Source organism: Saccostrea echinata, unplaced genomic scaffold, assembly GCF_033153115.1.
Source record: "Saccostrea echinata isolate AGI-Se365-2 ecotype Australia unplaced genomic scaffold, CSIRO_AGI_Sech_v1 ptg000047l, whole genome shotgun sequence".
Taxonomy (NCBI): Eukaryota; Metazoa; Mollusca; class Bivalvia; order Ostreida; family Ostreidae; genus Saccostrea; species Saccostrea echinata.
The window spans coordinates 14455300-14474510 of NW_026889796.1; the positions used below are offsets into that span (position 1 = coordinate 14455300).

The following is a 19211-nucleotide window of genomic DNA, read 5'->3' on the forward strand; positions in this document are numbered from 1 at the left end:
CATGCTGCAATCCTCAAGTTTATTAACATGATTAAAAACATCGGGATCGTGCAAAAAAACTCATCTCTTTTCGTTTTTGGAATTACACATTCCAAAAATGCATGTTCCATTCGGAAAACCTCTGTTCGTTTCCTTTCATGACCTATTTATCTTTTTCGTTTACCTCACAAGTTACTTTGTAGTGAAAAAGAGAAGATGGTCGAGAAAGAGGATGGGGAAACATGCCATTTTTGTTTTGTTATTGGATATTCTACAATTGGTCTCAGTTTTAGGTAACCAAAATTTAAACACTTTCACCTTATTTTTTGTTTTTGAGGCAAGTTATTCCACTGAGAATATGTAGATGAACCCATCCCATTCACAAAGCAATGAAATAGATATATGCACAGGGATTGTTTTCATAATTATGACTCATTAAAACAGTTGTCTTATTAAAACAAATGTCAATTTTTAATGAAATTGTAGAGGTAATTTGTCCTGGATAGGAAGGGAAAATAAAATAATATTCTCTATATGAACTGTTATTTTAAAAATCATCATTCGGTGCTTGTAATATTGCTTTTATTATTCAGTATTTATACCATATTATAATTTGATTGATATAGAATCTAGTATGGTATTGAGTTGATTTTTGACTGCAGATTTGAGTAAAATAAAAAATTACATTTAAATACATGCTTATTATTTTTGAAATACTCCATAAAGAAGAAGTACTGTGACCCAATTTCTAAGTTGCTAATAAATAGATCTAGCGTAGAGGGATTTTCTGTAGTAAAGCTTAATTTGGGGGGAAAAATGTTTCGTAATGTAAAGTACATGTTATTTTGACAACTTAACAAGCTAATTACAGAAGATAAAGTTTGCAGCATTATATTCCCACCAATATAACACAAATGTGGTGTATATTTATAAAAAAAATTTAGGTTTTAGTTTTATGTACATCTGTATGAGGTTACAAGCTTTATTAAGATTAGACGTTGAATGCATGCAGCATTTATTACAATTAGCAAGCTACTAAATATTGCATTACTAGATTTTGGGAGTGATTGACAATCGGTTCATAATAAGTCATGCTTTCACCTTATTTCTTTTTTTGTAGGTGATAATTTAGTTAAGCGAAATTTGCCAGACAAAAGGCGTTTTCAAGTAATAAAACCGGTGTTCTACCACAATAGATTGCCAAGGGAAACCACTCACATTAAGGTTTGTGACCACATAGCTGTAAATTGACTTTAAAACACATCTTAATGGTATTAACTAACTATTAAGATGCTATTACAGTATAATGGTTGGGTACTGAGCTTGAAAAGAAGTCGTTATGTTTTAATTTTGAGTTTTAACCTTTAACAAGTATACATATAGGATATGTTTGAATTGTTTGTGCATGCCACATCAGTGTTGTTTTTGGAACATTTTGGATGGTTTAATATTTAATCAGAGGTTAGTTGAAATTTGAAATGGTGGTGTATATACTTCAAAGCTAATAAGCAACTATTTATTGATGAAAAACAAGATAAATCTTTTTGGGGGGCTTTGTATGTTATGATAAACATTAAACACACCCTGCTACATAATTTGTTCAGCTTCTGAGCAGTCCGATATTTAATATTTTTTATTTCTCTTCTTCAAATGCGTTATTTGAAATAAAAAAAAAATGAAATAAGGCAGAGAGTATATTATACAAAGAATTTTAGAAATAAACCAGAAAATGCATTTAGTTGTATTTGAGTGACAGAGTAATTGTTGCAGGGAGATGTAGCATAATCAGCTGCTAAAAAAGAGCCATAAAAATTATCATTTTTGATGGTTTTGTCAGAAAAATATCTCTGAAGGCCACAGACAGGTTACATCGAAAAAATTTTTGTTTAAAGATTTTGATTTTGCTCTCACAAGTCTATGAAAAACTGCATTAACAATTTAACCTTTTATAACGCTTATCAGATGAAAAGCTGTTGGCAATTGACCTGTACAGTATTTAATGTGTATTTTATGTTCTAACTGTAAGCCCATTTACATCCAATCTTCTATCTCAAGAAAGTGTAATTTATATTCCATTGTTTTATTTTTTTTATGAACCACAGTGTATATCTTTTTTTTTAAAACTTAAATTCATAAAACATACTATGTTGCTTCATTTAGAAGGGAAATGCCTATTTGCTCTTTTATAGGTTTTATAGAGTGATGTTGCAAATGTTAGTCCTATAAACAAACTCAAGAATCAATTTTATCACTTTCTAACACTAGTTTACTTTACATATTACTTATAAATATCAGTAATGATCAAATGATGAATCGTTTAATAATATGCATTTATAAAAGTCATTCATGAGTGACTGAACTTGTGGTATGATATAGATCAGCTGTTTTGATGTCACAATCTGTTCATATGTACTCATGTTTACTGCAAGGTTCATGATACATACATGCTTCCATTCTGTTAAATCTGTTACTTATTGCCTCCCATATTGGAACTTGTATTTTTAGAACTACATGTATATTAAATCAATCACCATGATAACATATAGATCTTTCAATAGATGCTTTACTGCATAAAGTTGTTATTGGCCGTTCATCCTATTTGATATTAACCTGGATTTACTTTGTACTCGCAACATGTAATCTAGATTGTGTATTCAATTCTGGATTAAGGACTGATGATATAAACCAACATTTTTTTGTATATTAAATGTCCTAAAAATCATAAAAAATTATTTAGAATTATTAGGGTGAATAAAGCTATAAGGGAAAAAAAGAAACATTATGGAAAGTTAAACAATTTCTTAATATTTCAGAGATATGATGTATGCATCATTAACAACCAAATATATGCCCAAAAAAATTACCGATCCGTGCATCCAAATTTTTTGTTCATAGTATGCAATATTTATTAACAATGGTTATTTCCATTCTCATATAGATACGATATATCCCGTGAGCTTGAGATAAAAGATACCACAGAGTCTGACACATCTGTTTCATATTTGGATATTTTACTTGAAAAAGATGTTAATGGTAATCTAGCAACCAAGCTTTATGATAAACATGATGACTTTAACTTTTCAATCGTCAACTTCCCTTACTTATGGAGTAATATACCTTTTCATCTGGATACGGGGTTTATATCTCTCATTTGATTCAATACACAAGAGCATGTTCTACGTACGTACAATTTCTAAGATGAGGTAAATTATTGACAAACAAGTTGATGAAACAAGAATATCAGCAGTCTTGTTTAAAGTCATCATTTCAAAAGTTCTATGGTCGATACAATATGACCTTGTCAGCAAATACAATTTTTCATTGAGTCAAATGCTGACTGACATTTTTCATACTAATTGTTAGGCCATTATTTACACACTGAATTGTCGACGGATTTTTCCGTTATTTCCCGATCATGACAAGGAGCACACGGTGGGTGTGACTGGTTGGCAGGGGATGCTCACTCCTCCATGGCAGCTGATCCCACCTCTGATGTTTTGGAGTTTTGGTCTGTGTTTGCTCTGCTCCTATTTTGTATTGTTTAATGGACTTTTGAGCTTGAATAATGTTCATTATATCCATATATTTCATTACTATGGTGTGGATTTATAATGAATTATTCGATGTGTAAGTAACAGAGTTTGCCCAGGTTAACTTGGTGTGGCCCGAAATTCATTCCAAATAACTGAAATAAGATGATTATCCTACTTTATTAGGTATTCAGAATATGATTATGTATTACATAACATCATCAACCATTAGTAAATACAATGTAGTAGCCCATATTGCACCCAGAGTTATCTGGGACAGCGTTACATAATATACCATTTATATTTGATTAATTTTGAATATGCAACAAGTGTAAACAAAAAGGGTTTTTTCCACACAATCAGATTTGATGACCAAACCCTTGATTTGTCATATTGGTCATGTGCATTGCTTGCAGCCATGAATATAGTTATGTTGTTTTAGAGAGCAATGCCCCTCTTATACTGCCATATGTACGTTAACAAACAAACATCTATTTTTTAGACTCAGTGACCAATAGAATAGGAGAAGTTATGATGAATTATTTCAGATCTCTTTGTGACTCAGAATTGCTTCTAGCTAGTAAACCTTATCTTTGTCAGTGTATCAAAAAAATTGCCATGATACACGTAAATAAAACGGGGAGTTTTCATAATGTGATTTATGGCTCTCTGTGTAGATAAAATACGTACCTATATAATCTCCAGATGCATCGCTTTATTGTGTAACATTGGGGGGATGCCATGCTGCCTTTAATCAAGCTCTTCTTAAATGAATTAAAAAGCGATATTTCAATAATGCCTTTGATCTTTATTTAATAGGCACATGGTTCAAAGTTTTAGAAATAAATATATAACTCAAGGTCACAATTAACCTTTAAGAATGCAAACTAGATATTGAATTTAAGTAGTAAGAATTCATTAAAAGTGCAGATTCTTTTTTCTTTAATTATTATTATTAAAAGGAGAGTATTTTTTTCCCAACATAAAAAAATGACAGTTTGTATAATTACCCCTTTCTCCATATGCTGTCAGCCCAAGATAATGAGTTTTTTCACCAATAAGGATCTGTTGTCATGGATGCCTTTGACCATAGATTAACCCCCCAGGGAAATTTAACCCTGTCTCACACAGGACTGACATGATGTATTTCTCCTCTGGTCTGATGGGAGAGTTTGCTAATAAATGGACCATCAATATTTATCTAGGAAGTGTGGTCCTTGAAAAATTTAGGCTTTGGCCCTTGGAGTTTTTTTTTGTGATAAAAATATTTACCGTAATCTGTTTCACCAACAAGAATACCATATTATACTTTCTTTGAGATGTCAGCAAACTGGATCATCTTCATACATTAAAAAATTGGTATATTGTTGTATTTAAAAATATTATTTATTAACTTTTTAACCAGAACAGTTTTTTTTCAAGTTTTTTTTCCCCCTCTGATTCTTTATTTTGATATGGTAAAGCTACTTAGGAAGGAAAAAATCATTAATGTGTGTGCAGTGTATATATATTGTATCTTTAATAGAGTAGCGTTTCAGGAAGAGCTGGTAAACAAGGTTATACTAGATTTAAAAAAAAAAGAAAAAAAAAAGTATTTTGGTTCAGTTAATTTTGTGAATTTACTTTTTGATCATGTAGATTCTATTGTAAGAATCCTATACTTGGTCAGCATGTTAATTTTGGCTCAGGAGAACATAATAATGGCTACAATTTGTCTGTCAATGGCTACAGAAGTTTCCATTTTCCTTACATCAATGAGAGCAAACATGGTAAATCAATTCACTTTGGCTGAATATCGGACAGCGAGATCTGGTTCATAGTGAATATGATGGTCCATTATTGTACGTCCATATCATCATATTAACCACATGTCTAGACAGCTCTTAAAAAAGATCCGTATATTAAAAAAAATCACAAGTTGAAAGATACCAATTAAATGTACATTCCTGTTCTATAACCTTTGTTAACCTTTCTGATAGATCTATGAAATGGTTGATTGAGAACTTTAAGGATTTTTATCTATTAATGTTATCATTAGTACAATCAATATTGATTAGGAATGTATGTGTTGGGGGTGAATGCCATTTTTGAATGGAAATGTTGAGTTTTTTCATTAGTTCATTTTTTATGCATTATGAAATTACAGCTCTTGCAATACAGTCAAACCTTGTTATCTCGACCTTGATGGAACCGAGAATAAAACATTGAGATATCTGAGAATTTGAGATAATAAGGGTAAAAAACATAAAGAAAAAGTGGTTTGGACTGCCAAATCATTTCAACATATCACTGGTATTGGAGATATTTGTGTTACAATTAAGTTCAACTGCATGTATATTGTAAAATTACATTCACTGTAATCCATTGTAACTCACCATTACAAGGTTACATTCTGTGTGTCAAATCCAGTTGTCACCTTTGATTGAGTTACTTCAGTTATTTGTCCTTGTACAAGCTCAATCTGCATTATCCCATCCATCAATCAATATTAAATATCAGTATGGTCATTGAGTTATAGATGTGCCCCACTGTGTTTGTGATGAATGAGGGAGGGGGTAATGATTCTTACTTCAAGATAAAAAACATGTGTAAACTGTGATACATGCAGTACTTCTTACATGAGCATATTGATTGTTTAATAGTTTTTTTGGATTTTATGCTTTAAATTCCACAAAATTTCATGCTTATGGCTTAATATTAAGGTCTCCTGAGGTCAATCAGGGGCCTTTGAATATTACTATAAGCTATTTGCTCAATTTCATACCTGATCATTATCACTGAATGTCATCATCGCCAACTTGTATGCATTGTATACAGTATTAATGGCTCCCATCATTTTATGTGTTAAACCTCTATTTAATGGTAACTATCTTCTTTTCAGAATGGTACCCACCTTAAAGATGTCACACTATATTTTCAAGCATACAACAGACATTTCCTTATAGACTTAACAGTCAATAGGTAAGAACTCCATTTTGTAATCCACCCATGTAATTAAAAAAAACCTAAAATGTAGCAATTTTACAAGCAATAGTTGGTTTGCAAAAAAATATAGCTTCTTTGGGATTTGAGTTTGTAGTTGAAGAAATGTAAAGTTGCTTTATCTTTGAAATGTTACATTTTGTGGAAGACATGAATTCATGGGATTTTTCTTACTACAAATTAACATTGAAAATTAAACTCCCATGAAAATTAGTGATTTCACAGTATATAACATGTTGAGTGTTGAAGTGGTTTGCCTCTTTTTGCTGTTCCTGCTGTTCATGGAAGTACCTTTTGCAAAGGACAAAGACCTCTGCAGATATTGGAATGTTGATATGTTTGCCTATACTACTGCTATATGCACCCTGGGTATCATATATATCAAGTCAGGAGATTTCACACCGATTTTACTGTAAAACAGGAAGATCTAATGATGAATTATTAACCGCCAGATCTATCAAATAGCTCATTAACTGGTCCACAAGTATCCCCGCTCTTTAATATTCTGTCAACATGAAAAGAAACGAGAAATACTGAATATTTTTCTCCTCATTGTGACAGGTAGTACTCGTAAACTTGTTAGAAATCGATACAAAAGATTGATCCACCTGAATGGTGTGCATCGATGTGATCAGTTAAAATAGGAACAATGGCACCCAGCATCCTTTATCAAGTTGTTAATTGTAACCGTAACCAGAGGCGGTAGATTTGTGGCGGCCACAAAAAAATACAGTCCACTGTAATTAAATTCTGATGCCTGATTGAGCAGATCGGGTAATAAATCTCCATTGCATTGCTGACCATATTTGACACTCATAACGTGTCCTGCAAATAGTCTTGTTGAATTTAGACAGAATTGTTATCACGTTATTGACAGTTTGATGAAGATTCCTTTGATGTATGGGTTCCATGTTTACTGGCTGTTTTTATGCATTATTTCGCATCTATTATAACATGGATGTAATCTGTTTACCATGCACATGATGAGAATCACATATTTTATGATTTTTTAACTTGTTTGCTTAGTCTGCAAGAAATGAAAAACGCAGTTTAGATCTACAAAAAAGAAAAGAAAGAAAGAAAAATGCAGGAAGTGTGGGTTTATCAAAGAAATGAATTAACGAGAAGAAAGTTTTCATAACTTCTGCATGCAATATTTGAAATATTTTTTTTCATTTCTTATGCCTAACAACCTACATAAATACAGCCTGCTATTATAAATGTTGTAAACCTGAAAAAAAAATTGTGCCCATCTTTTAAATGTTAGTCAAGTATGAATGAAAAATGAGTATAAAGAGGCCTGGAATTGGAAGGAAGGAAGCCATGTCATTTTGAACATGTTTTATGTTAACTTTAACTACTGGGGAATACACGAAACAGCTGATTTTAATGTTTTTCTTGTTGCTTCAGTGATAAGTCAAGAAGGTATCACACAATTAACTAGAGATGTTTCTCTGGCACTTCAGTCAAGCTCAGTTGGAGCAGTGTTTTCTTTTCTTCTGGGACTGTTCAGTTGTAGAAAAATTATGTCAAGTTGTGTTTCATGAGCATTGACCATGAAATAAATTACACAGTGCAAGCAAGTTAGAAAAGATCGTATGACAGGAAATCACAATCCTTAAACATTTGTTCTGATATTTGAGAGGAAGAGAAAAAAGGAAATTTTGAGGCTTAAAGAAAGGGATGTGATTGTGCACAACACACATCTAATTATGTACAATGCATGTGTCTTCATTAATACAGCAATGTAATGTTGATCGAGTGTACTTTTTCTTAGATCCACTCATAAGTGTGCTTTTCATGCTTAAAGCATTATTTCAAAGTGTTACAGTTTATGAGTATGGAATTACTGCAACTTATAGCTGACATGTTTTCAAGTTTTTGGATGCATGCAGACTTTGAGTCATACTAATCCCTGGGGTACCTTGTGGTATCCTTGGGGTCAACTTCCTTGTGGTTTCTTTGTGGTATCTTAGGGTTCTTTGTGGTAAAAAAACATGCTGGACTTTGAGACTTTTGACTCTTTCTCTTAAGATATTGCTATCACTTGCACCCTAACGTATCAAATGCCACCATCTGAATCACATGATTATATCCCTATAGCTGGTCTCCTAGTTCACAAAGTCATCAGCACTACATAATGATATGGTATCCAATTGTATAAACATGTAGGTCAATGCATTAATGGTATATGCTTATTAAGAAATGAGATTATTCTTGATGTCTGTGGTTATATAAGCCTCTGTCTGTCTGCGGGGCCTCAAGGGGAGACGATATGGAACCTAAAGGTCAACCTCTCCATGCTTATCCATACTGTTCAACTGTGCTTTAATTAGAGATGGGAATTGAATATTGTATGAGGCATATTTTGTAATCTTGTCCATGGTGAAGACATAGAGTCTACAGTTGAATCAAAACATCAGTGTAAATTGTTGATCAGAGAACAAAAATATTGTATAAAAAATGGAAGATTTTGATGCAGCAAGGTGTAATGCTTGAAATTATTGCCTTTAAATTAGTCCCTAGAGGGTACAATGATGATAACTGTGAGAGATTAAAATTCAGGCAGCTAGAGATTAGAATGGAGAAAGGTATCTAGGAATTAGATTATCAAATCATCATTATTCATGTCAGTATCAATAAAATCAGGAATATGCAATCATGTTTCTGGTAGTGTTGTATTTGTCTAGAAGCTTTCATCTGTGAAACTTGTGTATTTGGTTTCTCAAAGGAAAACAATACACACTATTTTCCCTTCATAATATGATCAATAAAGTCATTGAACTACCTAACTAAAGTACATAAATAAAACAAAACCCATGTCTAAATCTAGATAATGTCTCTGATCATTGAAATTCACTGTTCGTTCAAAGCATATTTGTCTCTGAAGGCTCTCTATTGGACTTGGCTATTTTGTAAATATTTGTATCAGAAGCAATGATTGAGAACATCAATAAAGCTTCATGTAACAGAGCTTCAGAAATTTGATGACTTGGCAGAAACTTCATGCCATTTTCGCCCAAATGCTACAGTAGACCTTTAAGTATGATTTGATTGTATTTTGTGTGGTATATATAGGTTATAAGGAGGGTACTTGTATGTTTGCTCTGATGAAGTAGAAGAAAAAACCTAAATAAATTGAGAAGATTACAATTGATCTATTGCAGTGTAAAATTGGTTCATCAAATCATTTGTAGTAAATTGTGCAGAAGAAAAAAGATACTGCAAAGTATTATCCAAAATGCAGGCAAACAGACCATGACAGAATTGAATTGTTTTTGACAAGGATAAATCATTTAATCCATTGTAATATTAGTCCATCTCTCAGGATTCTAGAAAAATAGGCATGTGAATGATATTAATTAACTGAGTTATAAGTTGCTAGTTTCTGGTCCATGTATGGAATCTGGTTTTAGTGGTATTTTTATATAATTTACTGAATAAATTCTGCATCCTAATACTGGCATGGATGCATACAGTTTTGGGTTATGTTACTTATGTACAGCCAGAAAATCCCAAAATGAGGTCACAGAAACCTACTTTCAAGTCACAACACACTTTCCTCAAGATCTGCAAATTACAAGGTTTGATGATTCTAGGTATCATACAGTGCAAGATGCTACCCAAAAATAATTTGACTGCATGTACAGCCAATAAACTTCAAAATAAGGTTACAGTGACCTACTTTTAAGTTGTGACACACCTTCCCTTAGAGGCATCTGGCATTAACTGACAAGGTTTGATGATCCTTTGGCCTTATGATCCAGGCATGAAAAACCCAGGAAAGCCTATATTATAAAGTGATCAAAATATGGGCAAGTAAAAACCCATGTTTTCAGTAGTAGGATAGAGTTCAGGTTTGTAAATTAAGATTTTCAACATAGTCTCTTCATTTTATGTTAAAATTGGAAGTCTATAATTCAAAAATTTTAACACTGTGACTTAATATCTATTCACATGACATGGTATTGTAATTTATATACCAATTCAAAATGCATGGATACACTGTTACTGATAGCCTGGATGTATATTTTCTGCATTGGAGAGGAAATGCCACTGTATGCTTTGCTCAAGGAAACTGAGTACATATAGATAAAGAAGATGAACCATTCATAAAATGAAGTGAAGCATCATTGAAGGGATTAAATTCAGATCTCCATTGATGCAGTATAATTCACTTAAAGGAGATAAAATGATCTAAGATTGGTTAGGTCACCCAAAAGGTTATTAACCCAGAAAGCATATAACCCCCATCTGTGATTAAGGCAGGAAACTTTTGGCCAGTCATCTTCTGTAAGATGTCTAGTAACAATTAAGCCGAACAGTCCCTCAAGGACATACAATGGATGCTGAAGAGGAAGGAGGGAGGATGAACATGCTCTTAAAAATTTGAATGTGTACATACAGTTAATGAGCTCAGTCATGTATACAACTTGTGATTGTATGAGAGTCACAAAACATTATGCTGGCGTAGGGGTAAAACTTTTGTGATGAGCTATTTTTAGTGGCCATAACATGCATAGGAATGATCACAATGATATGAATATTTATATATGTGTCAGGCCAGTCGTAATTAATGTGTCGTGTATAATAGCATAAACTTCTCTGCAAATGTCACTCGGAATATGAAAATATGTGAATTCTGAATAGAAATAGAAACACATATACATGTAACATCAAGTGTTCTTGTTATTAGAAAACAGAGCATTTGGGTATATTTAATTTTTTTCTTGGGCATTTGTGAAACAGGCCATTGTCAGTATGCAGGAGATGGTAGTGTTTAAGTTTGATAAGCTTCAGGTTTTTCCCTGTAGATGCCATAGTAGATTATCTAACTTCGAAAAGCAAGACAAACAGATTGTCTGGTGTAGTTTCATCTGTTTATATAGAATTTTTTGTATCTTTTTCATCTTAAACATAACAAAAAAATTTTGAAGAAAAAACTACAGCATAACAGCTGTTCTCCAGTAATATTATGAGCAAATCAAAAACTGGGTGTGTTATTGATTTAAAGTAAATATTAGATTATTTTTTCATATTAAGTTTCTGATCATCATTCATCCAATTACTGCATTAGTTGATTTCTCAAACATGTGGATGAAATTCTTTCATAGTGAAAAAAGGAGAGAAAAAAAATATTTTGCTGGAGTGATACAGAACTATATTTGAATTTGTATACAGAATATACAAGACAAGTACTATGACCCCAAATGCTAAGGGATATTAACTCAAACTTATATTCTGTGTATATAGTCCCATTCAAATGACTTCAATATTCCAATCTCTTCTAAATTATTTTTCCAGTCTTTGCTGAGATTGAAACATACCTGCTAGTATATATATTATTGACAATACCACATCAGATGGGTACTTATATATATGGCTGTCATTATCCCAGCGGAGTTGAGATGATATATTGACACTTAAGAAAGAATATGGTTTAATTTGTGTAGAATTCAATGAACTTCTGGAGATGCTTAAAAAGTATTTCTTATTTATCTTAGTTTAAATACTGCTAATCAAAAAAAAAAACGTGCATTATATTTCTAAAACAATGGAATAATATGAAAAAAATCTTTAAGAAGGAAAATAAAATATATCAATAAGCCTATATATCTATACCGGTATATCAATAAGCCTATTATATCTGTTCATAATGAGAAAAACAGATCTCCCCCACAGAACAGCTGAGAGGAAGGTTTAGCATGAGAAGCTGTTAAAGCTATGATCTGTGATGACTTCTCTGTTGCTGAATGACAGGGCATCATCATTTAGTCTAGTTCTAGCTGAAGTACAGACATTTGTTTACATAACAGGAGAGAGAGATTATCCCTTCATCACAGATTTATTTGTCTGTTGAATCATTAGGGAGGGCATTGCCTAGAAATATTTAAAGATTCCTGACACATTTTCTTTGTTATCGAACCATTTTCTATGTTATTGAACCACAAAAAGGTATCGTAGTGCATTCAGGGCAGCTGGATTTTTATAAGGCTCTTTTGTTTTAGATACGCCACATAAACATTTATTAAGGTCTAGATACTGATAGTGTGGAAATTAAATAATGACTTGGGGCAACTAAATTAGGTTAATAGAAGGAGGCTCGTGTATTGATTTAGCCAGAGATGTGACTTTTTCACTGGCCTGTCCATTATGGCTTCTAGCATGCATAATTTAAAGACAGAGCCGGGATACTTACTAGAATGTGTGAATCTTAATGAACACTAACCAAGCTCTGAACTCTTGGTTTCCCTTGCATCTGTCAGGGTCTTTGTTCTTTAATTTAATAGTTTCTGCCTATGCAGGTGTCATCTCATAAACACCTGTTCAATTATTACATTACTGATATAAAAAAATTTTAAAATTGAATAATGTGATCCCCCCTCCTTTTTTTTGAGAAATATTCTTTATTTATGACATTTGATTATGGCAGCAGCACTGCCAGGGGCTAGCTGTCATGTATATGAACGCATTTACTTATCAGTATTTTTCAGTCAGCGATTCTTTATTGTTTTGAGATTTATAATAAAGATATTTTTTTAGTAAAGTAGCAGCTTTATTTTTTTTATTGAAAACAAGATGTGTTTGTGAAACACTATGCCCCCCATGGTAACACAATTCTGGAGTGGGACGTAGACTACAGTGCAATAGTTATGGCCAATGTTAAAGTTTTTCAAATGTAGGTCAAAGGTCACAGTTGAGGTCGCATGATCAAAAATTTCTGTACCAATGGAAAGGTCTTGTCATAATGAACACTCATGTCAAATATTAAAGCCTTACACTTGACAGCGCAATAGTTATGGGCTAGGTTAAAGTTGACAACAGACAGACAGACAAACAGACAGACAGGACAAAAACAATATACCCCTGGGATCTTTCAATCCGGGGGCATAAAAATTGTTCATCTGCTCGAAACATTTATGTGGTAATATGTATGGAATAATTAAATCTTTATTTATTTATTTTGTAGGTATTTATTTTCAAAGAATTTCATAGAAAAGAAATTTCATGATGCACACAGATATACTATACACAAGCCTAATATAGAGGTATGTATCTAAATGAATAAAATGAAGTAGGCAGTGTTAAATTTTGTGTATTATTTGTATTAAAATTGATAAACTTTGAAATGATGTAGTAAACTGTAAAGGTGAAAATTGAATACCTTTCGTTGGTACACATGCACAGTAAAACACGCTGATAGCAAAGTGCCAGGGATGAACAGTTTTGCTTCATTATAAATGTAATTCGTTATACATGTATCTGTTAATTTCACGATACGTTTTAAAACCTCTAGGAATGAAAATCATTGCTGTAAGCTTGAATTCATTATAAGCATGTTCATTTTACTGTACTTCAATCATCAATGCTCAGACATTTTTGGTACACATGGACTAATACTTATTTCCTGGCAAGGTTAAAATTCCTGGATTTCTAGAAAGAACAAGATGTGTTTGTGAAACACTGATGCCCCCGTATGGCAGCTTATGGCGAAGGTTAAAGTTTCTTCAAATGCAAGTCAAAATCCAGGCCAAAAGACAAAAAATGTTGATACCCAAAGAAAGGTCTTGTCTCGAGGAATACACCTGTGAAATTTGAAAGACCTAGATACAACTGTTCAAAAGTTATGGCGAAGGTTAAAGTTTTTTAAATAAAAGTCAAACGTCAAGGTCAAGGTCAAAGTGGTTGGTATCCAAAGGAAGATCTTGTCACAAGGATTACATATGTGAAGTATGAAAGCCCTAGCATCAACAATTCAAAAGTTATGGCCAAGGTTAAAGTTTTTCAAAAGTAGGTCAAACTCCTAGGTCAAGGTCAAAAGGTCAAAGTGGTGGTTGGTATCCAAAGGAAGGTCTTGTCGCAAGGATTACATATGTGAAGTATGAAAGCCCTAGCTCCAACCATTCAAAAGTTATGGCCAAGGTTAAAGTTTTTCAAAAGTAGGTCAAACTCCAAGGTCAAGGTCAAAAGGTCAAAGTTGTCAGTATCCAGAGGAAGGCCTTGTCACAAAGAATACACATGTGAAGTTTGAAACCCCAAGCACCAACTGTTCAGAAGCTATGGCCAAGGTTACAGTCTCATAAAATTTTGCAAAAGTGGGTCAAACTCCAAGGTCAAGGTCAAAAGGTCAAATATGATGGTACCCAAAGAAAGGTCTTGTCACAAGGAATACACATGTGAAATATGAAAGTCATAGCTCCAACCAATCAAAAGTTATGGGCAAGGTTAAAGTTGACAACAGACAGACAGACAAACAGACAAACGGACAAACAGACAAACAGATAAACAGACAAACAGACAGACAGGACAAAAACAATATACCCCTGGGATCTTTCGATCCGGGGGCATAAAAATAAAGATATGGAGTCTTAATATTATCAAAAAAAAAGTTAATCTTTTGCAGGAGTCTTCTCACTGTTTTTACCATGGTTCACTCCGTGGGTTTCAACATTCCATAGTAGCTGTTAGCACCTGTGATGGGATAAGGTGAGGACATTACTTGAGAAGCTTAAACAATTAAAAAAAGTGATGTTTACTTTATAAATTGTCAATTTTCAGAGGGTGGGGCATTGGAGGGGGGAATTATGCAGTCGTGTCAAATTTTTCAAAAACATTTTAATCACCTACCTTTGGTGCACACATTTAGCTAAGTGTCTTGCATCATAAATATATTTATTAAATGTGCTATATTCTTTAGAACCAACCCTAAATTAACATTTTTAAAAAATGTAGAAATTAATATATTTATTTACATACTATTTTTGGAATTATTTTAATTTGTAAATTTACGTTCAATAACATACCAATTATCACACGGAAATCAAGAAAACAATTATGAAATGCATAGGCATCGGAACAGGGGGGGCTAGGGGGGCTTAGCTCCCCCACTTTTTTTGCAAAGATAGACTTAATATAGGCATTGAAAATTGGGGCTTACCTTTTTTCATTGGTTTAGCCCCCCCCCCCCCCCCCACTTTCAATTAGCCACCCCACTTTCAATTTGCTTCTGACACCTATGATATGTGTCTGTCATGCAAAATGTATTTATTTAATTTATAGAGTGAGTAGATTAAAAAAAGAAAATGTGAGAAGGACAATATAGCAATTTTCAGTGAATACATTTGTACAGTATTGTAAATGATTCAGAAGCCATTGTAATTACTGTTGGCATAACATAATTAGAGTTGAAATCACTAGATCCCGTGACTTCTAATTGATTTATTCCTCAGAGAGTTCTCTTATTTTTGCCTTGTCTATATTGATTCATCTCTGTTTAGAGGTACACAAGTCTTGTGATATTTGCATCTTTCAGTCATAATATTTGCATGAAATGGAGGTGCATTGAAAATGAAAGCAGGTATCACACATACAAAACATTGAATATTCAAGACAGAGACAGTTGGGCAATTCTAGTAAATCCACGGAGAGGTTATTTGTTTAATTAGTTCTTCAGACATTGCATATTGCCATGTGTAGTCTCCACAGTTGTGCACTCCCACTGCATGTCAGATGCAGCAATGAATGATATAAGCAAGAAATGTCTAAAAATAAAAAAACACAGCATCAACCTGCATAGAGCTGCCAACTCTGCAAGTTTTAATTTTTCTGTTGTTTTTCAAAAATTTGCATTATTTTCATTTTTTAAAGAACAGATAATACTTGAATATGCCTAAATCCAACTCAAATTGCACATGTATTTAAAAAAAAAACTTTTTCAATTCTAGGATAAAACAGTGAAATAGCCCCATCTCTCTGTACAGGCTAGGCTGTCAGAGGCTTATTAAGTGTGTTTTTCTTGTAAGACTTTTAGATAGGTAGGTATTTGAGATTGCTTTTTATGATATATTTTCAAGGTCTTTGTTAAGTGTGAGGGAGAGCGTCTTGTTTGTTTATGATAAAAGTACTTTGTTCTAAGACTTTTTAAAAAATATTTATTATAAAATAATGTATATCATGGAATATCAGAATCAAAGAAAGTATATGGAGACCATACTAGCTAATTAAAGAGGTATTAGCCGACCTATCTGACCTCAAATGATTTCCTGGGTAGGATGCTCTTAATGCCTCCACTTTTGTTTGATCTTTTATTGATATAAAGAAACATCTCCTGGAGGGGAAAACACAAACTGAGAAAAGGAAATATAGTTAAATGTGTTTCCTATCTGGCTTTTTCTCACTCCATCAAGAGGAAACAAATAAACATGTAGCTTAAGCTTCAGATTGTGAAGAGATTGGTCAGCATTTTCACCCTGGTGATGAAAGATGGGTCATGGCAGCCTAGGAAGAGAAATAACCTGTAAATGAAAACAGACATTGGGTTATATGTGTATATATATATATCAGACAAAGATTTGTATTATGTTTGGACATCAGGGAGCCTTGATAAGATTTGTATCTCATTTGTAGACATAGATGGATTAGTTTATGGCATGATTGAGAACAGATAGACACAAGATGAAATCTCTTACAGGGGTTCGGGGATTCTGAGTTTTGATAAGAGTTTTAAAATTGATAATTAGTGTTCTAATGACTACTTCAAGGGAGATAATCTACTAAGAATTTAATGCAAAGGGAGATAACTCCTTTAGGGGGGTTATCATGACTGTATTAGTGTATTTCGATTTAAAAGAGATATTGATATTATAATTATCATTTATTTATAGAAAAAAAGATGAAAGGTTTCTTCTTTATTGAAGTGTGATACATGTATAATATGAAAAGCTAAAAAGTAGTTTGTTTCCAAACACTTTGCTCAGTATGCTGTAAAATCATTCTTTTTTGACCCAGGGGAAATGTTTCATTTTATTATTTAAAGTCTAAGTAAAAATCTATTTTTTTTTATTTGTTGATAAAAGTTTACATGGCTTAGACATATACCAGTCAATTGTATTTTTACCTAAAAAATCTTTTTGCCACAGAAATGTTCCTAATGTCATTTTCAGGCTAGTTATGTTGAGATCCCAATTCTTAACTGATGTTTTCTTATTTTCTACAGGGGCTTGATATCAGATGGGAGAGTCTCTTATCATATTGACCCTTCTCGAGAGTATGGTCGGGGACGTCACAAACTGTATATAGAACCCGATGATCGACCCACTCCATTCCAGAGAAGAGGTTTGTCTTTATATCAAGTCTGGTTACATTAATCAAAGTGTATGCAAGAAATAATGAAAATACTGCATATCTATGGCTTTTTTCAACTTTGTTGTATTTTGGAGTGTAAGTGAATTTGCAAAAATTCCAAATTCCCATGCTCAGTGTTGCCCTCAGACATGGAATATTGCAAAATTTATATGAATGTCAAAAAATTTCATGCTTTCGTTAAAGATTTGACATATACTGCAAAAACTTATATATCAGTAAATCATGTTATATTTGACTAATATACAGAGAATCAAAATATTTTCCATTCATATTTGATTTATGAGGTGATTTGAATGTTGAAATTGCCTTGTAGCAATGTTTCAAGATTTTTTTTCTCAGATGTGTAAAATTTATCATAGATATATATGCAATTGTAACATTTACCATGATAAGGAAATGATTTTCTGATTAATTTTTTCTCTATTTTAGGTGACAAATTAAAACATTCCAGTTTGCATGCAAATGCAACATTAAATTATTTACATACCAAAGATGTCTTTCATAGAGTAAGTTCTCCAAGGAAACATTTTAAATAATAATTTGGAAATGTTCTAAGGATACATATTGAATATATAACGATGGTCTTCTCCATTGTCTAATTTTGAGCTAACTTTATAATAGAATGCTTTTGTACCACTCTTGTTTGTGTCTTTTGCATTTGATAATTGAAATCTGTCATTGTAGGTCCGACGAGAAATTCGTGGTCCCTATGACAGTAATAATAATGCCCGGTTTGTAGAGATGTACATCGTTACGGACCAAAGACTGGTATTCCTAACCTGTGTTACATTCTTCATTCAATTCTTTATATCAATTCTGCTTTTTTCTTTTGGTAGTCACTTTTAATATGCTTATTTCATGATTTCATTTTCAAAGAAATAAATGATGAACTAACATCAGACGGAGTGTAAAATACTTGTGCCTCTTTATGATTCCTTTAAGAGAAAGTTATGGTATTTTGCATGATGTTTGTACAGAACATTTAATTCACTCTTTTTTCATCTTTTCAGTACCGTACGTACAGTCGACAGGATAGCATGGTCATTCAAAGAGCTAAAGACATTGTGAATATTGTTAGCAAGGTATGTCAGAGTTTACCAATTCAACTCTCAGATATTTTAGAATTACAAATGAGGAAGAAATTGTTATGTCCAATATATTTAATTTATAACAGACATTGCACTTAGCAGTGTGAATCATATAACTAGAAACATTTCATTGATTCACATCTTGACAACAGTGCTGTGCAAATCGCTGACAACTTGAGAAATATTATCAAACTTCACACCTTTTAACATTGCTCTTGACAAATGTGACAGACAAAAAGTTTAAAACATTTATTCAGAGTCATTAATACGCATAGGTTTCTTGCTAGACATGACTATTTAGTTAAGAAGCATTCTGAGAGTTTTGCATGTGCAAGTGCCCTATTGGTGTGGGCTGTAATTCCTTCAGAAATCAAATGCAAACATGATCTTTAACTCATCATACCAAAATTAAGACACATACCCAAAATCAGCTGAATATATGCAAGTGTCTACAAAAAAGGTCCATAAAACCAAGTGGGACAGACTG

General features: G+C 32.7%; 1 protein-coding gene across 3 annotated transcripts in view; it reads left to right on the top strand.

Annotated features, from left to right (window-relative positions):
- Positions 1 to 158: 158 nt before the first annotated feature.
- LOC133202767 (disintegrin and metalloproteinase domain-containing protein 12-like) overlaps positions 159 to 19211 on the top strand; it is a 33107-nt gene continuing 14054 nt past the window's right edge. For all 3 annotated transcript variants that reach the window (XM_061338648.1, XM_061338645.1, XM_061338647.1), the window contains exons 1-9: positions 159 to 272; positions 1100 to 1203; positions 6391 to 6470; positions 13462 to 13540; positions 14896 to 14978; positions 17488 to 17606; positions 18066 to 18142; positions 18321 to 18404; positions 18647 to 18718. In XM_061338648.1, the coding sequence (XP_061194632.1) occupies positions 212 to 272; positions 1100 to 1203; positions 6391 to 6470; positions 13462 to 13540; positions 14896 to 14978; positions 17488 to 17606; positions 18066 to 18142; positions 18321 to 18404; positions 18647 to 18718 (759 nt within the window). In that variant the 5' untranslated portion in view covers positions 159 to 211. The remainder of the gene's footprint in view (positions 273 to 1099; positions 1204 to 6390; positions 6471 to 13461; positions 13541 to 14895; positions 14979 to 17487; positions 17607 to 18065; positions 18143 to 18320; positions 18405 to 18646; positions 18719 to 19211) is intronic.